This window comes from Lontra canadensis, unplaced genomic scaffold (genome assembly GCF_010015895.1).
Source record: "Lontra canadensis isolate GAN:19392208 unplaced genomic scaffold, GSC_riverotter_1.0 scaffold36, whole genome shotgun sequence".
Lineage (NCBI taxonomy): Eukaryota > Metazoa > Chordata > Mammalia > Carnivora > Mustelidae > Lontra > Lontra canadensis.
Genome location: NW_022631030.1, coordinates 10,536,445 through 10,556,412, shown reverse-complemented (window position 1 = coordinate 10,556,412; position 19,968 = coordinate 10,536,445). Strand labels below are relative to the sequence as shown.

Here is a 19,968-nt window from a genome sequence, read left to right as displayed (position 1 = left end):
AGGGAGGTAGAGCTCGTGAGGACAAAGACTGCGACTCTGGCTGCTTGGCTCCAGAGCCCACGTGTCAAGCCCCCGAACCCCTATGGCGTCAACAGATCTCCTATAAGGGAACGAGTCCCTAGACTCCGTGGTCTCTGGAATGTCCAGGGCTGTTCTTCGGAGCAGGTAACGGAACTCGGTCCTCTATCAGATCCAAGTCCTTAGAATGCTTACAACAGCTACAAGCAGCCTCCCGTGCTCCCTCTCAGGCAGCTTCCTCATGGGACACAGTCTCTATCCGATGCCGTGGCCTGGGGCTGCTCGGGAAGCTCTCCAGCATGCTTCCAGTGCATACAACTGTAGCCACGGGATTAGCGCTGCCCTCCATCTGGACACCAGACTTCCAGGAATGCTGGCTAAGGCTGCTCTCACTTATCACATCACATCCCTGGCACGGGACTTGAATCCTTCAGCTGGTCAGCCGGGCCTCCTGGGCCCTAACTCGGGTGGCTACCCTGTCCATCCAAAGAGGACTGTACGTGACACCTGCTTTCCCACATTTCCCCTTAGGAATCTAGGGTCATGTTTCCTCCAAGCTCAGACTCCACGGCTGACATTCCAGAGGACACTCAAGCAGGACGGTGAAGTTAATGCAGCTAATACAATCACTAGGTAAGGCAAGATGGTGACATAGGCCACTGGGTAACCTACTTTAATCTCTCATTCTTGGATGGAGATGGCCAGCTAATGGCAATTCTCCAGGACAGGTCAGTCACTTGCATCACTTCTCAGCTCAAAAATTCTCCATGGCCTCTTGTGGCCAAGAGAGACCGGGGCTCAGTATCTCTTCACTGACTTCTTTATGCACTTTTGCTACCTGCCATTAAAAATCCCGTACACATCCAACGTTTCTGGTCCCCCTCCCCTGCTTGTAAGATTTTCCAGTTGTTTTGTTCGCTGCCCTATCACCCATGTCTAGAAGAGTGACTGGCACACAGTAGGCTCTCAATACAAATTCACTGAATTAATAAATGATCAATTCGTCAGGGACGTCATTGGAACCAGAGAGGAAGAGGCAGTAACAGGAGTCTGAGATTCGCTCTATCCACTCTGGCCCAAGCCCTGGCAGGACACAGCCTTCAGACTTTGCCTTCTCCCCATCACGGAACAGCACAGTGGGACCACAGTGTGCCCGGGGTGGGGTCGGGGGAGCAAGAGGCCTGCCCTGGCCCCAGCAGAGGGCTGAGGAACTGGCCAACGGCCTCAAGGCGCATGAGTGGGCAGATGGGGCAGTCTGTCCGGCCACCCAAGCTTGGAGGGAAAGGGGCCTGGTAGGCTTCCCACGGAAGCACAGAAGCTTCTCTGTTCCCCACCCTTGGGGTCCACAGGCTGCCACCTCCCCCCTGCCATCAGGCACCCCAACCAGCCCAGCCCTGCAGCCTCCTGGATAGAAACACTGTTTTACCCACTTTATCAGCTGTCGGTCACAAGACACCAGAGGGAACCACTTGAAAATCTTACTTCTGGTGTCTGCGCGGGTGGGGTAGAGGCTTTGAATTCCATTGTCTGGGTGAGAAACCTGAAGCTGTGTGACGGGGTAGAGAATCAACCAGGATGGACTCAGAGCTAGGATAAGAAAAGGAAAAATCTGGTGGGGCTGCGGACCTACCCCAGGGGCCCCCCTGCCCCCGCAGGGGCTCTGGGATTTTTAATGGCAGGTAGCAAAAGTGCATAAAGAAGTCAGCTTCCCTCCTCAGACCTCCCACCCAGGAGCCTAGGAATTCGGCCCCAGGGAGCCAAAGCTAAAGGTACTACCAGAGCTGGGGCTTGAACTCAGGTCACCACCAACACGGCCAGTCCCCTCCCTCCTCTGGCCTCCACAGGCCTCTTCTGAAAGCAGAGGACAGCACCAGCCCTGCCCTGTCCCCCACGGTGGCCCCCAGCCAGCGTGGCTCTGGAGTCCTTGCCGTGTGGCTGGTCCACACTGAGGTTTGTTGTAAGGGGGAACCATACACTAGATTTCAAACACTTAGTACAAAAATAAAAAGGAACCATCACCTTAAGAATGATTTATACTGATCACACACTGCGGTAATGTTTTGGCTCTACTGGGTTAAAATAGTAAGATTTATTTCATTTCCTCATTTTTACTCTTTAAAAATGTGGCTAACTTAACATATCTTAAAATTTTATTTTTTTACTTATTTTCAAGATTTTATTTATTTATTTGAAAGAGAGAGAGAGAGAAAACAAGCATTAGGAGCGGCAGAGAGAGAGGGAGAAGCAGGCTTCCCACTGAGCAGCGAGCCCAGCGCAGGGCTGGATCCCAAGACCCCCCAATCATGACCCGAGCTGAAGGCAGACAGTATACCGACTGAGCCACCCAGGCACCCCATAAAATTTTATTTATTTTAAGTAATCTCTACACCCAACGTTGGGCTCAACTCACGACCCTGAGATCAACGGTGGGATGCTCTTCCCACTGAGCCGGCCAGGCGCCGCTAACTTAGCATTTTGTAAGATTTGAAATTACATATGTGGCTTGCAACTGTGGTTCCCACTGCGTTCCTCTCGGACCTCGCTGGACCAGGCCATGTCTGTGATTGCACAGGAAGCACGCGTAGAAACTTAAAGCAGTAGACCTTTCCTGGCCTCCATCTCAGAGAGGCTAACTCAGGGTGTCTGGGATGCCTGCAGAGGGCCCTGGTCATTCTGAGGGACAGCCATAGTGAGCACTGTCCCGAGGTCTCAAGGCGGGGCAGAGCTGGGAAGTCTCCACTCTTCCCTGCATCCTGCCCACTCCTCCCGGGCGGTCAGGGTTCTGAGCATGGAGGCAGAGTTCAAGGGGACATTGTCACCTGGCACCCCAGCCCAATCTCTGCTCTGCCCACACCCAACCTCTTCCTGACCTTGGCAACTTGCCCCAGTGCCTGTGCAGAACCGGCCTCTCGGCTATCCCTCACACACTGCACCTGCCCAGGGCCCATGCAGATGGCCACGTTTGTGCTGGCAAGCAGGTCACAAGGAATGGCCTACTCTGGCCCAGAGCTGTGCCTCGGGGACCGGCCACCAGGACTGAACCCTGCCTCTGCCGCTTAGCACACCTAAGCCTCGGTCTCCCAATCTGGAGGTAAGGAGCCCCTACCACGATTTTCGCTGGGCTGGTTAGCGAGATAATGGAGAAAAGACACACGGGAAATGCTCCGTGAATAGTGACTATTAGCCATATTTCTTTCTCGTGTGCTAAGTGGAATCCAAAAGCTGCAGCTGTCTGGAATGCGGGGTGGTTAAAACATCACTGAAGAAACAGTATGTTTTAGTCAGTCTGTTCCGTGATCAAAAGCAAAGAAATAAACACTGAGCCTTACGCGACACACAAATGAGTATCCACGGGACTGAGAAAGTCCTGGATGACGGCCAGGCCTCCCCGACGCTTCCTAAACACGCCCTCCCCTCCCCAAAGGAAGGTTTTAGCTTGCATGCCCCCTCCACACTCCGAGCCCCATTTGAGAATGGAGACAGGACTGAAGGTCGGGGTGGGGGAGGGGGCTGCAGTCAGTGCCAACAGTGTGACATCTGAGTCCTTGTCTGGGCAGGGGTTGCCTGCAGTGAAAATGGTCGGGATCTGGAATCCCAAGCCTGGACCTCCCTCCCTGGCTTCCCTTGTCCTGGCCACTCTCCCGTGCTGCTCCCAGCACACGGTCCCAGCCTACCCAGCCAGAGGTCTCCTCTCTACCCCCACACTCGCCTCCTTACCCCATCTTATTCCCTTTGTAGCAACGACACCGCTCCATGTCCTGTACTCCTGAATCCGTGCACCCCGAGAAAGCGGAACTCCATGCGGTCCATACCATCTCCAGCCCCAAATTTAATGCCTGTCGCATGGTGGGTCATAGACAAACACGGAAATGAACAGATGTCTAAAATGCATGAGCAGAACAAGTGTGGACAGAAAGTTTCATCAAATGAAAGCATCCCACGCCCTTATTTTGCAAAGACCTGAGCACCCAAGGCGCCAGGGGCTTGCTAGAGGCTCAGCTTGAGAGCCGGCAAAGCCACCAAGCGCCACGTTTTTTGCCAAACACATGTGGCTAAGTGCACAAACAGACCCTTATCACCAAGGCGGCGTGGTTTCTGCAGAAGTCGCTATCACCATCTTTGACTCCCCTGAATCACTACCAGCTTTGGGGGGACGGGACCATCCAATGAGCTGATATCACTCATCAAAAGCTGGGGTGGTCCCAGGGCAGCTCCAGGGCTTGAAGGTGCCCTATTACCCAGGTAAACTCACATCCTCCTTTGTTGTTCCCCAAGAGGGTCTGCCTGAGCCAAAACCCCAGCCACCCCTCCCCAGACCCCTGAGCACCTCTGGCATCCTGGAGGCAGAGGAAAGGGTCCTGGACACAAACCCAAGGTCCAACCCAGCCTCCGCAGTGAGGGTCCAGGCATCCCTGGACAAGGTCCTAGATCTCTCAAGGCCTCAGATTCTTCCTCTGTGAAATGCAGGTCACAAGGGCAAGTTCTGGAATGTGTATGAGCCTTGAAAGCCATCCTGGGATTGGAAGCCTGAAGCTTTAGCTCCGACCAGGCTGACACCGGGCCCTTGGCAAAAGGAAGCTGCAGGGGTTCCTTCCTGGTCCAGCTCTGCCCCAGAGCACGGTAGCTCCTCTCCACGCAAGGTTTCCCCATCCCAGCAAAGGGAGGGGTCCACAACCGCAGCTCCCACCTGCTACAGTAACCATGAACATGCTCTCCTCTCCTGGCTGCTGAGCCCACAGCACACACGACACAGGATGCACACAGCTGCCCAGGGAGAGAGGCAGAGACACTGCCACCCTGACTGGTCCGCACTAAACCCGGGCCCCTTGTACTGGCCAGACCCTAGGTGCACTGCTGGGGTGTGAGAAGCATAGGGTGGGAGAGAGGGAGCAGGCTTCACTGGACAAGCCACTTGAGCTCTCTCTCTGGGTACATCACGTCCTTGAGAAGGTGCCCGGGCCCCTGATCAGTCCCACCTGATGGCCATCCCAAGGGGATCCAGATGGGGCCCCCTCCGCTGGCCAGAACCCCCTTTCCCTAGCAGCTCCAAAAGCAGTAGCCCTCCTCACTTCTTTCCAGAGTGATGTTCCCTCTGCTGGTTGTCCCCTCTCAGGCAGGTGCTCCTCAAGTCCCCACTCGGGGAAAGGGCAGGGCCATGTTCAGTCCTGGGACCTCGAGGGAGGTGAACACTATGCCTGCCAGCTCTGGCCCAAGAAGGGTGGCTCTCAGCACGGCTGTTCCAGATGGAGCAGCAGGGAGACCTCTCTCCCCTGGTGATGTGCACTGCCCTGCAATGGCGGTTCTGCAACGGGGAGGCTTTGGGGTGTCCACAGGGGAGGACCCACTCCTGAATTCCCAGCAGGAGCCTGACAGAGTGAGAGGAAGAGCTGAGAGTGGGGCTCGGGGTGCGCGCATATGCTCAGGGGCGGCAATAGGGCCCCTGGGTGGGGCCCTGGACAAGAATGCAACCCGGAAGAAGAAAAATCAAGACTGCACTTCTGGCCGCAGCCTGTCCCCTGCGAAGGGCGAAGCCAGTAAGACAGGCCCTTTTAAGATTGTTGCACATCGGTGAGACCTTTGAACCGACTCTCCTCCAAGGACATCGTCAGCGATGACGTAAGGGGACGCCTGGCTAGCATTTGAAGTGCTGCTGGGGAAGGTGCTGACCCTTGGGGGGGGTCCCTCGGGGCAGAGCCTAGAGCACAGCCTGTGGGAGCACTGGCTGGAGGGCTGGCTGGCATGATCAGAGGGGACCAACACCTACTTCTGCCCCAGGGCTCTCCCACAGGGTAAATGTGCAGCCAATCTGAATGCCCACAGCCTCACCCACAACCCAGAGCTGGGAGGCCCCAGAAAGACACTCTGAACCCCTCAAGCCCACCCTACTCCTGCCCGCTCGAACCCTCCTGTGTCAAAAACCTACAAGCACATCTCTACAGAAACACACAGCTCTCTGCTCAGAGGCACACCCAGACCCGACATGGAAACACAGAGGAACGTAGTAACCCTACACACTCGTACACAGGAACACACCCCTCGTTCCTTCTCCTCCCCTGCCCATTCCCCCCAACATACAGCTTCTGAGGTCGGCTGGGCCCCCTCGGCCAGGGTGCTCTCCTCCCCCATCCTGCGGCTGAGGGCACTGCCCACCCGGCTTCAACTTCACCTTCAGCTGTGGCCGGTTTGTTTGTCAGGCTACAGGTCCCTGGGGCTCCCAGCCAGGGAGCGGGAGCTTCCAGAGGAGCAGGGAGTGGCTACGCTGGCCCTCTGGGGCCTTCTTTTCACCTCTGAAAGTTGGGTAAAGAGAAACCCTGGACTCCTGGCTCTTAGCCAGGAGAAGCCCAGCTCCCAGCAAGGGAGCCCCACTCCTGTCATGCTCAGAGGTACTGGGGAGGTGGGCACTGGGGCAGAGGGGCTGCAGGGAAGCAGACGGGAGGAAGATTCACAGCCTCGTAAGGATGTCCCCAGAAGGGCTGGGGAGTGTCTCAGGGCAGCCTGGGACCTCAGTCACGCATGGGCCAGAGGCAGCTGGCCCGGGGAAGGGTACCCCCGCCTGGCGCCCTCACTCACCATCCTCCTGGCCTGGCCTCTTTGCACGGACACCTAACCCTGATCCCTCAGAGAGGGACTGTCCTCCTGGCCAACCCCCCTCCCCCTCAAATTGAGGAAACTCCTAGGCCCTCCCCTAGCCACCCCCCTGACCCACTCAGGCCTTCATGTCTCCAGCCCTGAGGCATTAGCAATTTCAGGATCATCCCAGACCTGGGGAAGGTGGTGGGAGGGCAAGGCACAAGCTGCTCAGGGCCTGGGGACTGAGGATTCTAGGGCTCGTTCAACAGGTCTGGGCTTCGCCCACACCTCCTCTCCACGGAGCTATGGCTCAGGTCCTATGGGATACCTCCTGGGCAGACACCCTAAATCTAACTGAGGGCGGTGCCAGGGGTCAAACCAAGTGCCCGAGCACCCCAAATCTGGGGCCTTGCCAGAGCTCCTCCCCTGGTCCTTTGAGGAGTCCTCCCTGTTTTCAGCTTCCAAGAATACAGCCCTGTTACTCCACCACTACCTTGGGACAAGCACTGCCCTCAGGGCTAAACGGGATCCAGAGGCTTTTTTCAAAGAAGCCTGGTGCCAGATAAGGACTCGGGGAAACTGAGGCACAGGGAAGACGCAGACCCTGAGAAAACCCAGGAGACCACGCAGCCACGGGGACCCTGGTCCCACCTGGAGGCCCACAGGTCCTCCTGCCCTCTTCCAAGTGTCTGTTTTCTCCTGCCCGGGAGCTGGCAGAGCAGGGACCTGGGACAAGGTGCCGCCCATCCCCAAGCCTGGCTGGCTCACCTGGCCTTCCCGGCCTGTCAGTCCAGCTGTTCCGGAAAGAGAACATTTTCTTCTCACTGTATTTGGACAGCTGCAGGGATAGTGATGGTGAGAAGAGAATGTTTGATTACTGACAGAGGGGGCAGTGCGGGGACAGGGCCACAGGGCCTCCAATGGGCTGGGCAGAGGGCTGGAGCTGTGGGGAGATCCTGGGCGAGAGGCTAGGGACGGGGAGCTAGGCGGGGGCCTGGAGCAGCCTGACAGGACACAGGGAATGCCTGCCATTAACAAAGAGGGTCGCCAGCGGGGCTTCTGGAGCCGGGCCAGGGGCCTGGAGTAGTGAATGGCAGCCCAAAAGCAGAGAAGAAAATGACTCCCTTCTTTATGAAAGTGCTCAGCTACGGGGCGGGGGCGGGGCAGGGTGGGGGGTTGCCCAGCCCCAAACCCTTCCTTCCAGACAGATCCCTAACCCTTCCTCAGCAGGTCCGGGTCCAGGTCCGGGGCTGGTGGGTGGGGCTCAAGGAGAAGATGAGGCATCAACTGGGCAAAAGTCAGAAGCCCTAGAGATCCAGCTCGTTCCCACTTTCAAAGACGGCAAGTAGAATTGTAGGGTCAAGACACACTGTTTCCTCCTCTCTCCTTCCCAATGGTCTCTCTCTCTCTCTCACTCCCCTTTGCTCTCCTCCCCGTGTCCCTGTCCCCTTTCAGCCATCCTGTCCCGGTGTCTCCCTGTCCCCATCTCCACCTCCTCCTGCCTGCCTCCCCCCAACTCCCCACCCTCGGGTTATGTAAGGGGCCTGAGAACACACAGAGGGAGCTTTGTTGTCAAACCAAATCCATACGGAGCCGGAATCGGCCAACGCAGCTGTTCCCCATTCCCTCCGCCTTGGCAGAGTTGAGACGCTGGGCAGGAAGCCCCCACACGCCTCCATTTTGGGAGGCGGGGGGCAAACGCTGGCCCAAGGGCCCCCAGGCAGCTAAATGGGTGGCCAGAGATCAGTCATCCTTGCGTGGGACTGCAGCAGGGGACCAGCTGGCCCACAAGACAGTACAGAGCCCCGTGCAAAGCCAGGTCACAAAGACCACAGAGAGGAGAACTCTGGGCTAGAAGCAGGCCTGGAAAGGGGGGTGGGGGAAGAGGACACAGACTCCCCCAGGCCCACCTGTATTCTTGTCCACACACAGATGCACGCCCATGCTCTCTTTCTCCTGCACAACCCACGTACACACTCATCCACACACTTACAGCGTGCACACACACACACACCCTCCACGTGGGCTCACCTGAAAGGTGTCTGAGCAGAAATCTCCCTGCTCTGACCAGCCTCCTCCACCCCAGCAGGTCCCTCTGGGGAAAGAGCTGGAGCTCTGGAGAGAGGAGGGGGGAGGGCGGAGGTCAGAAGCCAGAGAAGTTCCACCAGCCCACTCTTCTTGGGAGACCCTCAGGCTCTTGGACCAGGTCCCACCTTCCTGCCCAGGAGGACGTCCAGGGAGGTGGGTGAGGGCCCAGGGAGCAGAGTTTAAGTTTACTTTGAGTTTCCTCTGGGCCGGCACTGTCCCTTCACCAAGCCCAACTGCTGGAAGAACCATCTCATTCGAAAATTCTGGAGCTGCCAACAACAGCAGGTGCTCCTGAACCCCCAGAGCCCAGAAGGGAACCTCCCCGACTGCTGGAAATCCAGCTGCCATGTCAGGACCACTTGGATGTTGAGGCAAGGAGCGTGGGGGACTCCGGAGGACAGAAGGGGAAAGAAGAGGAGTCAGATGGGAAGGGAGGAAGAGGGAAGAACGGAAGGCAGAAAATGATGAGAAAAAGAAAAAAAAAGAGGAAAAAAAGGACCAAGGAGCAGACCAGCGGAGAAGGGGAACAGTGATGTGGGGAGAAGGGCCCACACAGCCCGGGAGGAGGGGCCCCCCCTCCAAGAGCACACTCCCCCCTGCCAGGCCGGGGCTAGCCCCTCCGAGGACAGAGCAGGTCCTAGAGAAGCAGGATGGCAGTGGACATTTCTAGAACGTGTCCTAGCCCACCCAGTCCCCCATTGGCCATGCCCCTGGGGGTAGTAGAGTCCATCCTGGTCTTTGGGGCCTGGATGACGTCAGGACCTCAGAGAAAGGGATGAGATGGGGGCAGGGGGTGGACGGAAGGGCAGAGGGACCCAGGCTCATTCCTGACACCAGCTCCTGCCTGTGGGGAGGGGATGCTCAGGGAGCTTGAACAGCAAGTTACTTTTTTGAGTCTCAGCTCCCTCATTTGCAAAAAGAAACAGTTACAGAGCTGCTACTATGCGGCAGAGAGGCTCCAGATGCTGGGACACCTCAGGGAGGAAGGCAGTTGCGGGTCCTGCCCCGTGGTGACCTCCAAGGCCTCTCCCAACCTGCAAATGTTTACCTCCCTGGGCCTCCCAAACCTGGGAGGGGGGCAGATGCCACGAGACCAACTCACAGACCAGCTGATGGAGCACTAATCACCACCTGACACCGGCCGGAGGTTACAGACCTGGGCGCAGACGAGAGAAGACAAAGGGTGCCATCAGCAGTGAGTGGCTCCCGCCCGGCCGCCTGCCTCTGGCCGCTGGGACCCAACATTGGACACTCTTCAGCATCTGGGCCCTTCCTTGAATCCCAGAAGACACGGGCGGCCTGGTGTTTACAGAGTACAGGATTCCACGCCCTGGGGCATCACTGGAAACACTCTCTCGATCCGAAGTGCGGGCTCCTCAGGGGAGGAACCCGAGTGCCTGAGGCCTGCGAGCTGGGAAAGGGGACAAGCCTGGCACTTCCACCACACCGCCCAGAGCACCCCTCAACCCTAACCCCGTCCCCCATATGGGGCAAGACTGGGACTGAAGGGCAGTGGGTCTCCCCTACCCTGTCCCCATACGTGGCACGAGTGGGACCCAAGGGCACTGGGGCGCCCAGGAGGAGCTGGGCAGTCCAGCAGGCTTCCCAGAGCAGAGCCTCGGGTTGGATGCTGAAGGACACTCACCATTTAGGAAGGAGGTTACCCAGAGTAGCCAAGCCATGGGCAGCACAGGGGAGGGAGACAGATGGAGCAAAGAGGAGATGAGAACACACGCGGCATGCTACTGGGAAAATAAGCCTTAACGGAGTTGAATGGGGGGAGGGTCCCAAATTAAAACTCTTTAAAGTCCAGAAAACCCTCTGTCCTACTTTCACATGAGATTTTATGTGGAAAGCCTTCGAGAAGGCATCGAAGAGCAGCTGTTAGGGTTGAAGCAATAATAGGGGTGAACCCCACCTCCTAAGTGGACACTGGAGTGGGGCTCCAGCCCTAGGGTCACCTCTCTTGGCCCCGAACGGGAGGAGAGGACCAATGAGAGGACAAGAGGGGAGATTAGGACCCGTGTGTGCAAGTACCTCAAGTTTGGGCTGAGGAGGGGAGACAGGAACACGAACAGGACCAGCTGCACCAGGGAGGGGGGCTGGAATGAGGGGCAGGCCCTCCTCAGGGGGCAGCCTCCTATCCATCCCTACCTGTGTCTCCTGCCTGCCTCTCCAGTGCCTAGAGAGGCCCCGGGTTGGGGGGTGGGGTGGGGGGAAGCATGGCAGCGAGCGGGGCCAGGCCAGGCCCTTCTCGGACAGACAGCTCACCTGTCAAAAGGGCAGCTTTCTTCCTTTGCCTCAGGAAAAGCAGGAAGGAAAGCAGGAACACAGTGAAGACAGAGAAAACCCAAGGTACCTCTTCCATACATTTATCAAACAAATATTTACCAAGCACTTACTGTTTGCTATACATCATTCCAACCATGAATATAGCAGTGAGCAAGACAGACAGGTTCCTGGAGCTTACACCAAAATCCTAAAATCTCAGGGGAGAAAATACCTTAAAAGTTTTAAAGCCCGCTGCACACCACCAACATACCCCTCCTAGGCCTGCATCTCCCTGGGACTGTCCCTGTCAAGGTCACGGGTCTATGCTTAAACATCTTTGATGATGGGCAACATGCCCCCTCCACAGGAAGAAGTGCGCTCCCGAAATCTCCAGCGGGCCCCATCAAGGGCCCTGCTGGCCTCCCTCCCCAGCCGGCCTCCACAGAGCCTGAGGCAAGGGAGTCAATAGAGCATCAGAGGCCCTGGGAGAAGGTGCAGGTTTTATTTTATAATGACACAAAATAGAAGGATGCATCTCTAGTTCTGCTCGACCTGGATGAGGTGCAGGTTTTATTTTATAATGACACAAATACAAGGATGCATCTCTAGTTCTGCTCGTCCTGCCCTGCCAATGACCTGGGACCAACAGAAACAAGCGGACCCCATGCTCACCTGTCCAGAGCTCCGGGGTCCCTCAGCCTTTGCTGCTGTGACTGCCCTGCTCGCTTCCCTTCCAGAAGCCTCTGGCAGTGGTCCCCAGGTCCCCAGGGCGTGCCTTCGCTGGCTCCCACTTCCCTCCAGCTGTCCCTTCCAACCAGTCCTCCCTCCCCGAGACCTGAGCCACCTGCAGGAGCAGGGGCAGGAGGGCCGTGGGAGGGGCGCCTGTGGGCGGGCCCAAAGGGAAGCTCACCCCCACCCCCGCCCCTGGGACTGAGAGCGGCTCTCTTGAAAAAGCTTCTCCGGACAGGAGCCAGGCAAGGACGGGTGTCGAGGAGGATCCGGAACAAAGGTGCTCCTGCCTGGCAGGGATCTGGGAATGGCAGACCCTGGACCCTGGGGGCAGCCCCACTGGCCCAGGTCCCCGAGCTCGGACCTGTAGGGCCCCGCCCCTTTCCCACGTGTCGCCACGGTTGGCGGCTGAGGCCTTGCAGCCCTGTGGGCGGCAGCCGGGGAGCCGCATTTCCAAAGGAATAGGAGCCGGGCGGGCGGGCCAGATGGAAGCAATTACCGGGGGGAAAAGAGGGAGAGGTGGGGGCCGGTAGGGCGGCCGTGGAGATGGCCCCGGAGGGCAGAGAGGGAGAGAGAAGAGCCCTGCCCACCTGACCACAGAGGGCTGACAAGCAGGGAGCCTGCACTCTGGGCAGGGGTGCCACGGCGGGCAGGGCGAGGTGTGGGGTTTGGGTAGGCACAAAGAATTCTGGGCTGGGAGTCTGGAGGCGGAGGTTGTGGTCGGCCTTGTCACTAACGCACTGTGGCCTCAAGCAAAGCCCTTCACAGCTCTGAACCTCTTCAGGCACCAAAGGACGGGGAAACGAGTTTGGGGGAGCAGTGGAGAGCTCAAATGCGAAAAGCAGGTTTCCAAAACAGCCCCAGACACAAGTCCCCCGCTCAGCTGCTCAGGAGCTGTGACCTTGGCCAAAGTTTCAACTGCCAGAGCCTCATTTCTTCACAGATAAATGGGCTGAATGAAAGGTGTGTATGAGGCTTACAGGAAGGGATAGAAATAAGCCTCCGGCACATCCTTTTCTTTTGTTTGTTTGTTAAGCGTATGGGCCAGGCTTTTAAGAAGTGCTTGATTGGGTGCCTGGGTGGCTTAGTGGGTTAAGCCTCTGCCTTCAGCTCAGGTCCTGATCTCAGGGTCCTCGGGGGTCCGGAGGGCTCCGGCTCTTTGCTCACCAAGGAACCGGCCTATGGAACCCCTGCCTACGTGTGATGACTGTCAAATAAATAAATAAAATATTTTTTCAAAAAAGAGAGAAGCGCTTGGTTGATACATGGTAAGTACTTGTGTTATTTGCTAAGCCTTTTTTATTGTAAGGACAGGTGTTTACAAATGCTGCTAGGGAAGAGGACACGGGGCAGGCGGTGGACACAAGGAACACGGCTATAGCCCCTGGAACCCACGCCCTCCTGCAGGAGGATTTGGATCAAAGGCAGAAGCAACACCGTGTGGGCCCAGCCCTCTGCAAATGGGACCCCATCCTCTCCAGCCACCCCCAGCCTCCCCATCCCACCCCAGGAAACCAACCAGATCCTGGAGCTCATGACCCACTCGGCTGGGCTGAAGAGGGAAAGTCCACGCAGGAAGGAGGAACCATCCCGCCACACAAGGACAGCTGCCTGTGGGCTTCTGCTGCCCGGCCTCATCACACTCGAGGCCCCGGGAGACACTGAGGGCTTCACCAGGCCTGCACCTGCCCTCAGTCCTAGCAGCAGCCCCTCCTCCCTGCTGGGCAGAAGCCAGGGCCTCAGACTCTGGAGTCATCCCAGCATCTTTCCACAGGGCAGCTCTGCAGGGCTGGGGTGGGCACAGAGAGTGTCAGGAGCTGTCTGTATGTCTCCTGGTCCTAAGCAAGGGGCCAAGACCAGAAGAAAAGCTGCAGTTCTGGACGCTGAAGGCCCTTCTCACCCTGGAAAGCAACTGACCCCCCGCCAGCCGGCTGACAGAGCTCAGCCCCTGCTGGGCTTCGGGGCACGGAGCTGGGGCCCAGGCCTCAACCACTTGCAGCTAGATTCAACCACTTCCTCAGTCTGTAGCATGAAGAGTGACACACGCACACGCACACGCACACGCACACGCACTGGGAATGCGGGAAAGGTCAGGGGTGATTCTGAGGCTGAGGGTGGCCGGCAGCCCACCCAGAGGCCCTCAGAACATGGACGCAGGAGTGCTGAGCCCTTCTGGGAAGGGAGAACCAAAGGGCAGAGAGGAAATAAAGGACCACAGCTTCCCAAATCTACCTACGCTCATCCTTTTCTCAAGGCAACCAGAAGTTTCAGGTCAAGGTCCCACACCCTAAGAAGGAAGCAGGGCCCAGATGGTGGGGGTAAGGGAAGCACCAGCTAGTTGGTGGAGGCAGGGAATATCTCACCACAGGGCAGCTAAGGAGTCAGTGGGTGGGGAGGCGACGGAGATTTCTCTAGAAGTTTTCTGGGCACCCTTCCCTCACTACCCGACTGCCCTGCTCTCCAGAGACCAGGGTCCATCTCCAGGGGCTTGGGAGCGCAGATGAATTCTGGTGCCTGCCTTGATTTCCGTCAGCAGACTTGGCCCTCAGCCTCTGGAATGTTCTGTGACACTGATCTGGAGGGTCCCTTTCAGGAGGCTGGAGCTCTCCCTCCCCTGTGGGCTGTGGAACCATTTTGTATTATTCTAAGGTAGAGCAAGCCCTTCCCCAAGACAGAAGGTGTAAACCATCCTGACAGGAGGAATTCATAGGACCGCTGGGCAGCCTCTCTGAAGTGAGACCCAGAGAAATGTGTCCAGGTAGGGTCCAAGGGGGCACCCAAGGCAGGGTAGAGGCCAGGCCAGCATGGGGTAACTACAGAATGCCCACAGGTGAAGCTGGAACAGAGGAAGGGGGTCCAACTTCTCTGCTCCTGCTGGGGAAGTTAAGCCAGGGAGTGGTGGTGGGGGGGGGGGGGGTTTCCCAGAATTTGTTACAATTCCAGAAAGCATCAGATTCTTGGTTCTACCCAGAAAATTGGATCCTAAAACAGCTGAGAGGGTGGAGGGGGCCACAGAACTCTTTTTCTGAGGAGTGGTGAGCAAGTCACTGCTTTAGATAGAGAAGCTGGAGAGAAGGGAAGGCATCCCGGAAGGCGCAGTGGGCTTCCACGGCCTGGGCCTCAGGAAAGGCGCTCCTGCTGTCCTGAGCAGTAAGCCATGCGTGAGCGACAGATGCCGTCTTAGCCCACAGTCCCGGCAGGCGATCCAAGCAATTCGTAACTTTCCCTTCCTAAATTCTTCCAACTACGCGCCCCTCCTCACTCCCTCAGCTTGGGCTGGGGAGGGGAGAGGGACTGGCCCCAGCTCCTGGCTCTCCTGCAACCGCCTGATGAAATCCAGGGCCCCCTGGACGGCCAAGATCTCCCACCCAGTGCAGCGATGCTGAGGGATGGTCCAGAGAGCCCTCCGTGGAGAGCGGAGCAAAGCAAGGTCCGAGCGCCACCTCCGCTCAGGCCCACTCCTCCCGGCAAAGAGAAAAGACCCCACAAGGTCATTTCCAGGCACCCTCTCCGGAATTAGGGGGCAGCTCCGGAGGGCGAGTAAGAGCGTGGGAGCAGCACTACACTGCTTCCTTCACGCAGGCACCCTTCCGAGCACTTCACACACATCGACGTATTTAAAATCACTCTCGCGAAGGACACGGCCAGGGCCCGGAGGAGGCAGGAACGGAGCGCAGCTCAGCAGAAAGCAGCCTGGGCTTGTGCCTCGTGCAACAACCCGGCGCTCACCAGGCCCGTTCCCAGGGTTCTGGGAAGAAGTCAGCCTGAACTTGGCTTTCTCGCTGTGCCTCCCTCCAGTGGTGGAAAGCACAGGCTTTCAGAAGCCTGTGGGGGTGCCCGCCCGTGGGTGGCCATGAGGTCAGACGAGCACAGCTGAGCACCTGAACATTGCCTACACCCCTCACCCCGCCCCCCCCCCCCCCCCGCCTTCCAGAAGGAGCCCCCTAGCTAAGCAAGGCCTTCAGGACTGGCTCTGTGGAACAGAAGAAGCAGCAGCTGTCCATCAGGCCTCCCATGGCCCAGAGGGAGCGTCCCCCCAAGACTGGAAATGGAGGGGGCAGCTACTGGCAGACATGTTGGCAACTCTGGGCAGACCAGGAGGTGCCTGCGGTAAGGGTCCCAGAGAGGCAGACAGAGAAGCCCAGGGGTCTGGTCGCAGCTGGACCCCACCCTCACCCCAACCCCAACCCTTCCCACTGTCCACCACCCAGGCTGCCTGGAGGCACAGGGGCCTAGGCCCAAAGGCCCCCACCACAGGGACCTGGTATCCCGGGCACCACCTGCCTGCAGCTTGCAACTCCCACCTTTGGGCTCTGCTTGGCGACCTTGCGACTCCTGCACACGGATGGACCCAGCCAAGCCCGTCACCTCTAGCCAAGCCAGCCTACGGATCTCCTGGACTCCGTGGGGGCAGTTGTGCGAGACACCAAGGTTCAGAGGATGCTGATGGTGGGGACGCCTCTTGAGCAGGGGCGCAGGGGTGGGGGCTAGAAACTTTCCGGAGAAGAGGACCATCCCGGTGGCTCACTCCAAGGGAGACGAACACCGGCTTCCCGCGAAAATATGGTCCAGAGAAAGGGATCCCGGGGCTGTGGCCGCCCCACCCCAGCCGGCCCAGCGCTGCGCCCACGTGCCGGGCCGACCACCTCCCCCGGGCCGCAGCGGCGCGGGGCGACGGAGGTGGGGACCAGAGAGCCGGGCCCCCGCGGCGCTCCCGCCCTCCCCCCGGACCCCACGGGGGCCGGCCGCCGCGTACTCACCCTCGCGGGTGGAGCGGGGCGGGGCACGACACTTTCGCGCACAGCTCCGATCCGCTAGGCGCACGGGCTGGCGGCGCGGCGCTGGCGCGGCGGCTTCGCTCGGCCGGGTCCCTGTCCCGGGCGCGGGGCGGGCCTGGGAGCGGGGAAGTCCGCCTGCGGGGAGGCGGGGGCCCCGGCCGGGGCCCGGGCGGGGGGCGGGGAAGGGGCCGGACACGCTTGCGCACACGGCCGGGGAGCCGACTCCGGGGAGCGGGCGGGCAGGCGGAGGAAGGGCGGGGAGGCGGAGGAAGGGCTGGGGCGCTGCCGCGCGCGGGCGGGGCTCCTGCCCGCCGGCCTTGGACTGTGTAGGAGCCGCGGAGGCCCGGGGCCGGGAAGCCTGGGCGCCCGGGGCGGGCGCGGAGGGGCGGAAGGGGAGGCCGGATGGGGTGAGGGTAGAACCCGGGAGGGCGCTGCCTGTGAGTGGCGCCAAGATGGATGTGCCCAGCGCAGCCTCCGCACACTCTCCTGGGAACAATGAGACCCAACAAAGGATTCTTGGCTCTCCCACGTGGTGAACCGCGTCCGTCGCTCGCTCTGCAAAGTGAGGCACGGAAGGGGGAGGGCCTTGTTCCGGGAGCCCACCCCCCCATCCCCGCCCTGGGCCCCGGGGCCAGGTGCCCTAGACCTAGACCTGGGCCTTTCCTCTGCCCTCGTCTGCACCTGCAGCTCCGAGACTGCTCCCTCTGCCGCCCCTCTTTTGCACACCAGTTTTGGCCTTGAGAAAGCTTCTTGGTTTCTGTTCCTTACAGAAGGCGCCAGGCACACTGTCGCCAGGGGAAACCCCATCAGACTCCTGACCCTACTTCCTTGGGCTCAGACATCCCCATCAAGCCTGGAAACGGCGCAGGCCCAGAAACCTAGTCCAGAAGTTACCCCCAGGAAACCCACGGCCCCCCAGGCACTCTCTTTCATAGGTGGATGGTTATTCCATGGGTGAGCGGTTTACTGAGCCCCTGGTGGGTCGCCTAGTGGGAACAGCCTGGTGCTAGAGGCTCCCGCCACTCCCAGGAAAGTCTAAGACCTGGTCCCTGTCTCCCAGGAAGCTTAGGGTCCAGCCCCAGAGAGAATGATCACAATGGACTTCTGTTCAAGAAGAAGGCAAGACAGGAAGTGACTAAGTGTGAGGTGTGAGTAACCGACAGTAAGTGCAAAGGGGATTCAGAGACCTGCCAGCTTCAGGTTCACTTCAGAAGAAACTGGAGGGCTTGTTAGTTGAGAACAGGTAGCTCAGGAGGCTCTGCTGGAACAAAGTGGAGAAGGCTTAGGTGAACAGGGTGACCCTCCAAGTTCTTCCATAGGTGACCGTTTTGTTCTAACTCACACCTTGCGCAGATGGGTTCTTTCTGCATCCCACCCATGTTGAACTGAATGTTTGAATGGTGCCATTGGCTTGATCTGTCAAGCATTCCGCCGGAAAAGACTTAACTGCATTCAGCTCGAGGCCTAAACTAAGCTTAGCTGGGTAGAAAGAAGCCAGTGGCTCAACTCAGTGCCCCGAGCCAGTCACGGGGAAAAAGGGGATATTCCGCACCCCCACCCCCAGTTTCACGGTCAGGAAAACTGGCCCAAAGAGAGTCATCAGGTGCCCAAAGCACCAAGGTGAGTAGTTTGGCCAAGCTGAACCGAGACTCGTCCGGCTTCTAAACTTTGCTGACCCTTTGATGAGCTAGATCTAAACCCAGTCTGCGGTTCAGAAGGGCCAGCTCTCCCTCCTGCGGTCCTGATTCCCAAATCTACCTCTGTCACTGCATTGCTTGAGTTTTCTTACTAAAAAAAAAAAAGAAAAGAAAAGAAAAATCACTATATTTTGTCAAAAGGTATTGTTGGTATTAAACTAGGCAGTGGACAGGAACTTGCTCTGGAAGTTCAATGGCACTATGTAAGTGTGTGTTATGTGATGCAGGCGGCATCCCTTCTCTAGCTTATGGAAGTGGTCAGGTCTCCCCCGCCCCTCGCTGATCCCAGGTTACCCGGTGCCCAGAAGCTAACTGTAATTCTGGCTCCTCCCCTCAGGCCACAGTGTGCTTACTCATGATCTTTCCCCTTCGGGTTTCTTAATGGCACAACCAGATGCTTAGCTAGCTGCCTGGAAGCCATATCATCAGTGGGGCAGGGGAGAAGCAGTTCTGAGGCCTTTTGATCCTGGAGGGGTGGAGGAGGGATGGTCCTGGAGCCATCGGAGCACCATCCAGCTCCTTGCACCCTTACAGGACACAGCAAGAGGTCATATGATGAAACCAGCAGGGGTTTGACAACGCGGGACTGTTCTTCCCAGAAGCTAGCTGTGCCAAGGACAGACAGAACAAGACAACCTGACCAGCAGCACACTGGGTCCTGGTGCCGCTTGGAGCCATGCTGCTTCCGTTCCTTTTTCCTCCACCTCCCTTGACCTCTCTGGCTCTGTCTCCACGGTGGAGGAACTGGGGCAACCAGAGGGGCCACGGGAGCAGAGGGAAGGGGCAGAGGAGCGAGGGGCACCACGGAAGGGGCAGGTGCTTATCAGCCGGGGAAGCTGTGGCCCCCAGAGGCTCCTCCTTGGCAGGCGGTGGGTGTGAGTAGGAGGCCCAGAGCCGCTCGGCAAACGGGCGTCGCAGGCTTCTGGCTCCCGTCCCTCTCATGTGCCACGTTAACTTCCTGCCCACCAGGAGGAGGGAACAGCAAGATGCCGTGTGAGGAAGAAATAAACCCAGTCCAGCATCTCAGACGCTTTTAAAAATAGCAACTCTGGGAGGGTAGTTCAGCTCCTATTTTTATCAGATTTATATGGCCGGACCATAGAGCTGAGCTGTTCCCAGGGTTCTCAATAGCAGGCAGGGGACATCACTGTTGTGTTAGAAACCTGCCGGTAGGCCAGGGCATTCCAGGAACCTTTAGGCTGGACAAGATCCCAAGAAGTCCTTGCGTGCAGCCCTCGCCTCTGCTTGGGGCCAGTCAATTAACCACAGGTAGTTTATCTTTTTTGCCCAAAAGTCACTTGGTTGCTGTGCCCTCCACTGCGTTAATCTAGGATTTCACAGCCCTTCTCATCAGGAAGTTCTTTTAAATATCTAGCCCAAGTATCTCTGGTTACATCCTTTTTGGTCCTTCTCACAGTAGAAAAATCTAGCCCACGTTTACCCTGTGGCAACTACGTCTACAAAAGGCTCTTCTTTAATCCCCACAAAACCCCTCACAGGGAGCACTCTTACCATTGATAAATTGAGAGCAGTTATGGAATTGTCTATTGCCTGCGATCATACCTGGGGAAAGGTGCAGATGCTGTGCCAAAGCCATCAGACCATTTGCCTCCCAGACGTGCACCCTTAGCTCGGACTTTGACTTCATCACAGTCCCAAAGGACGAAGCGGCCCGTGTTCTCATTGTGGACTTGTACGTCATGCTAGAAGCTTGGCTCTAGATCCCAGCGTGCTGAGCCACAGTCCGCCTTGATCACCCAGCCTCTGCTTGTGCAGGCCATTTGGCTAGCAAATGTAGCCTGGAAATTTGCCTTCTC

At 58.2% G+C, this 19,968-nt stretch overlaps 2 protein-coding genes across 5 annotated transcripts in view; one reads left to right on the top strand and one right to left on the bottom strand.

Annotated features, from left to right (window-relative positions):
• The window catches only part of ST3GAL4 (ST3 beta-galactoside alpha-2,3-sialyltransferase 4), a 32,105-nt gene extending 15,574 nt beyond the window's left edge, over positions 1–16,531 (bottom strand). The window contains exon 1 of one of the 4 annotated variants that reach the window (XM_032868889.1): positions 16,437–16,531. Coding sequence is in view for 1 of the 4 variants with exons in the window: in XM_032868886.1 (XP_032724777.1) it covers positions 7,357–7,620 (264 nt within the window). In the remaining 3 variants the exon portion in view is untranslated. Of the gene's footprint in view, positions 1–7,356; positions 7,636–8,619; positions 8,698–15,980; positions 16,000–16,436 lie in introns of those variants that run through there. The other 3 variants (XM_032868891.1, XM_032868888.1, XM_032868886.1) reach the window with 3 other exon arrangements.
• LOC116874277 lies at positions 15,625–18,747 on the top strand. The gene is made up of 5 exons (XM_032868897.1): positions 15,625–15,786; positions 15,888–16,125; positions 17,225–17,389; positions 17,515–17,602; positions 18,686–18,747. Exons 1-5 carry the CDS (start codon positions 15,691–15,693, stop codon positions 18,705–18,707), a joined length of 609 nt encoding a protein of 202 aa, XP_032724788.1. The 5' UTR covers positions 15,625–15,690; the 3' UTR covers positions 18,708–18,747.
• Positions 18,748–19,968: the final 1,221 nt, after the last annotated feature.

Bases quoted from the DNA above. Each gene is read 5' to 3' on its own strand.
- LOC116874277 (XM_032868897.1), top strand. From the start codon at position 15,691: ATGGCCCAGAGGGAGCGTCCCCCCAAGACTGGAAATGGAGGGGGCAGC. The intron at 15,787-15,887 runs GTAAGGGTCCCA...TCCACCACCCAG, and splicing joins CAGACCAGGAGGTGCCTGCG to GCTGCCTGGAGGCACAGGGG. The intron at 17,390-17,514 runs GTGGATGGTTAT...CCTGTCTCCCAG, and splicing joins CCAGGCACTCTCTTTCATAG to GAAGCTTAGGGTCCAGCCCC.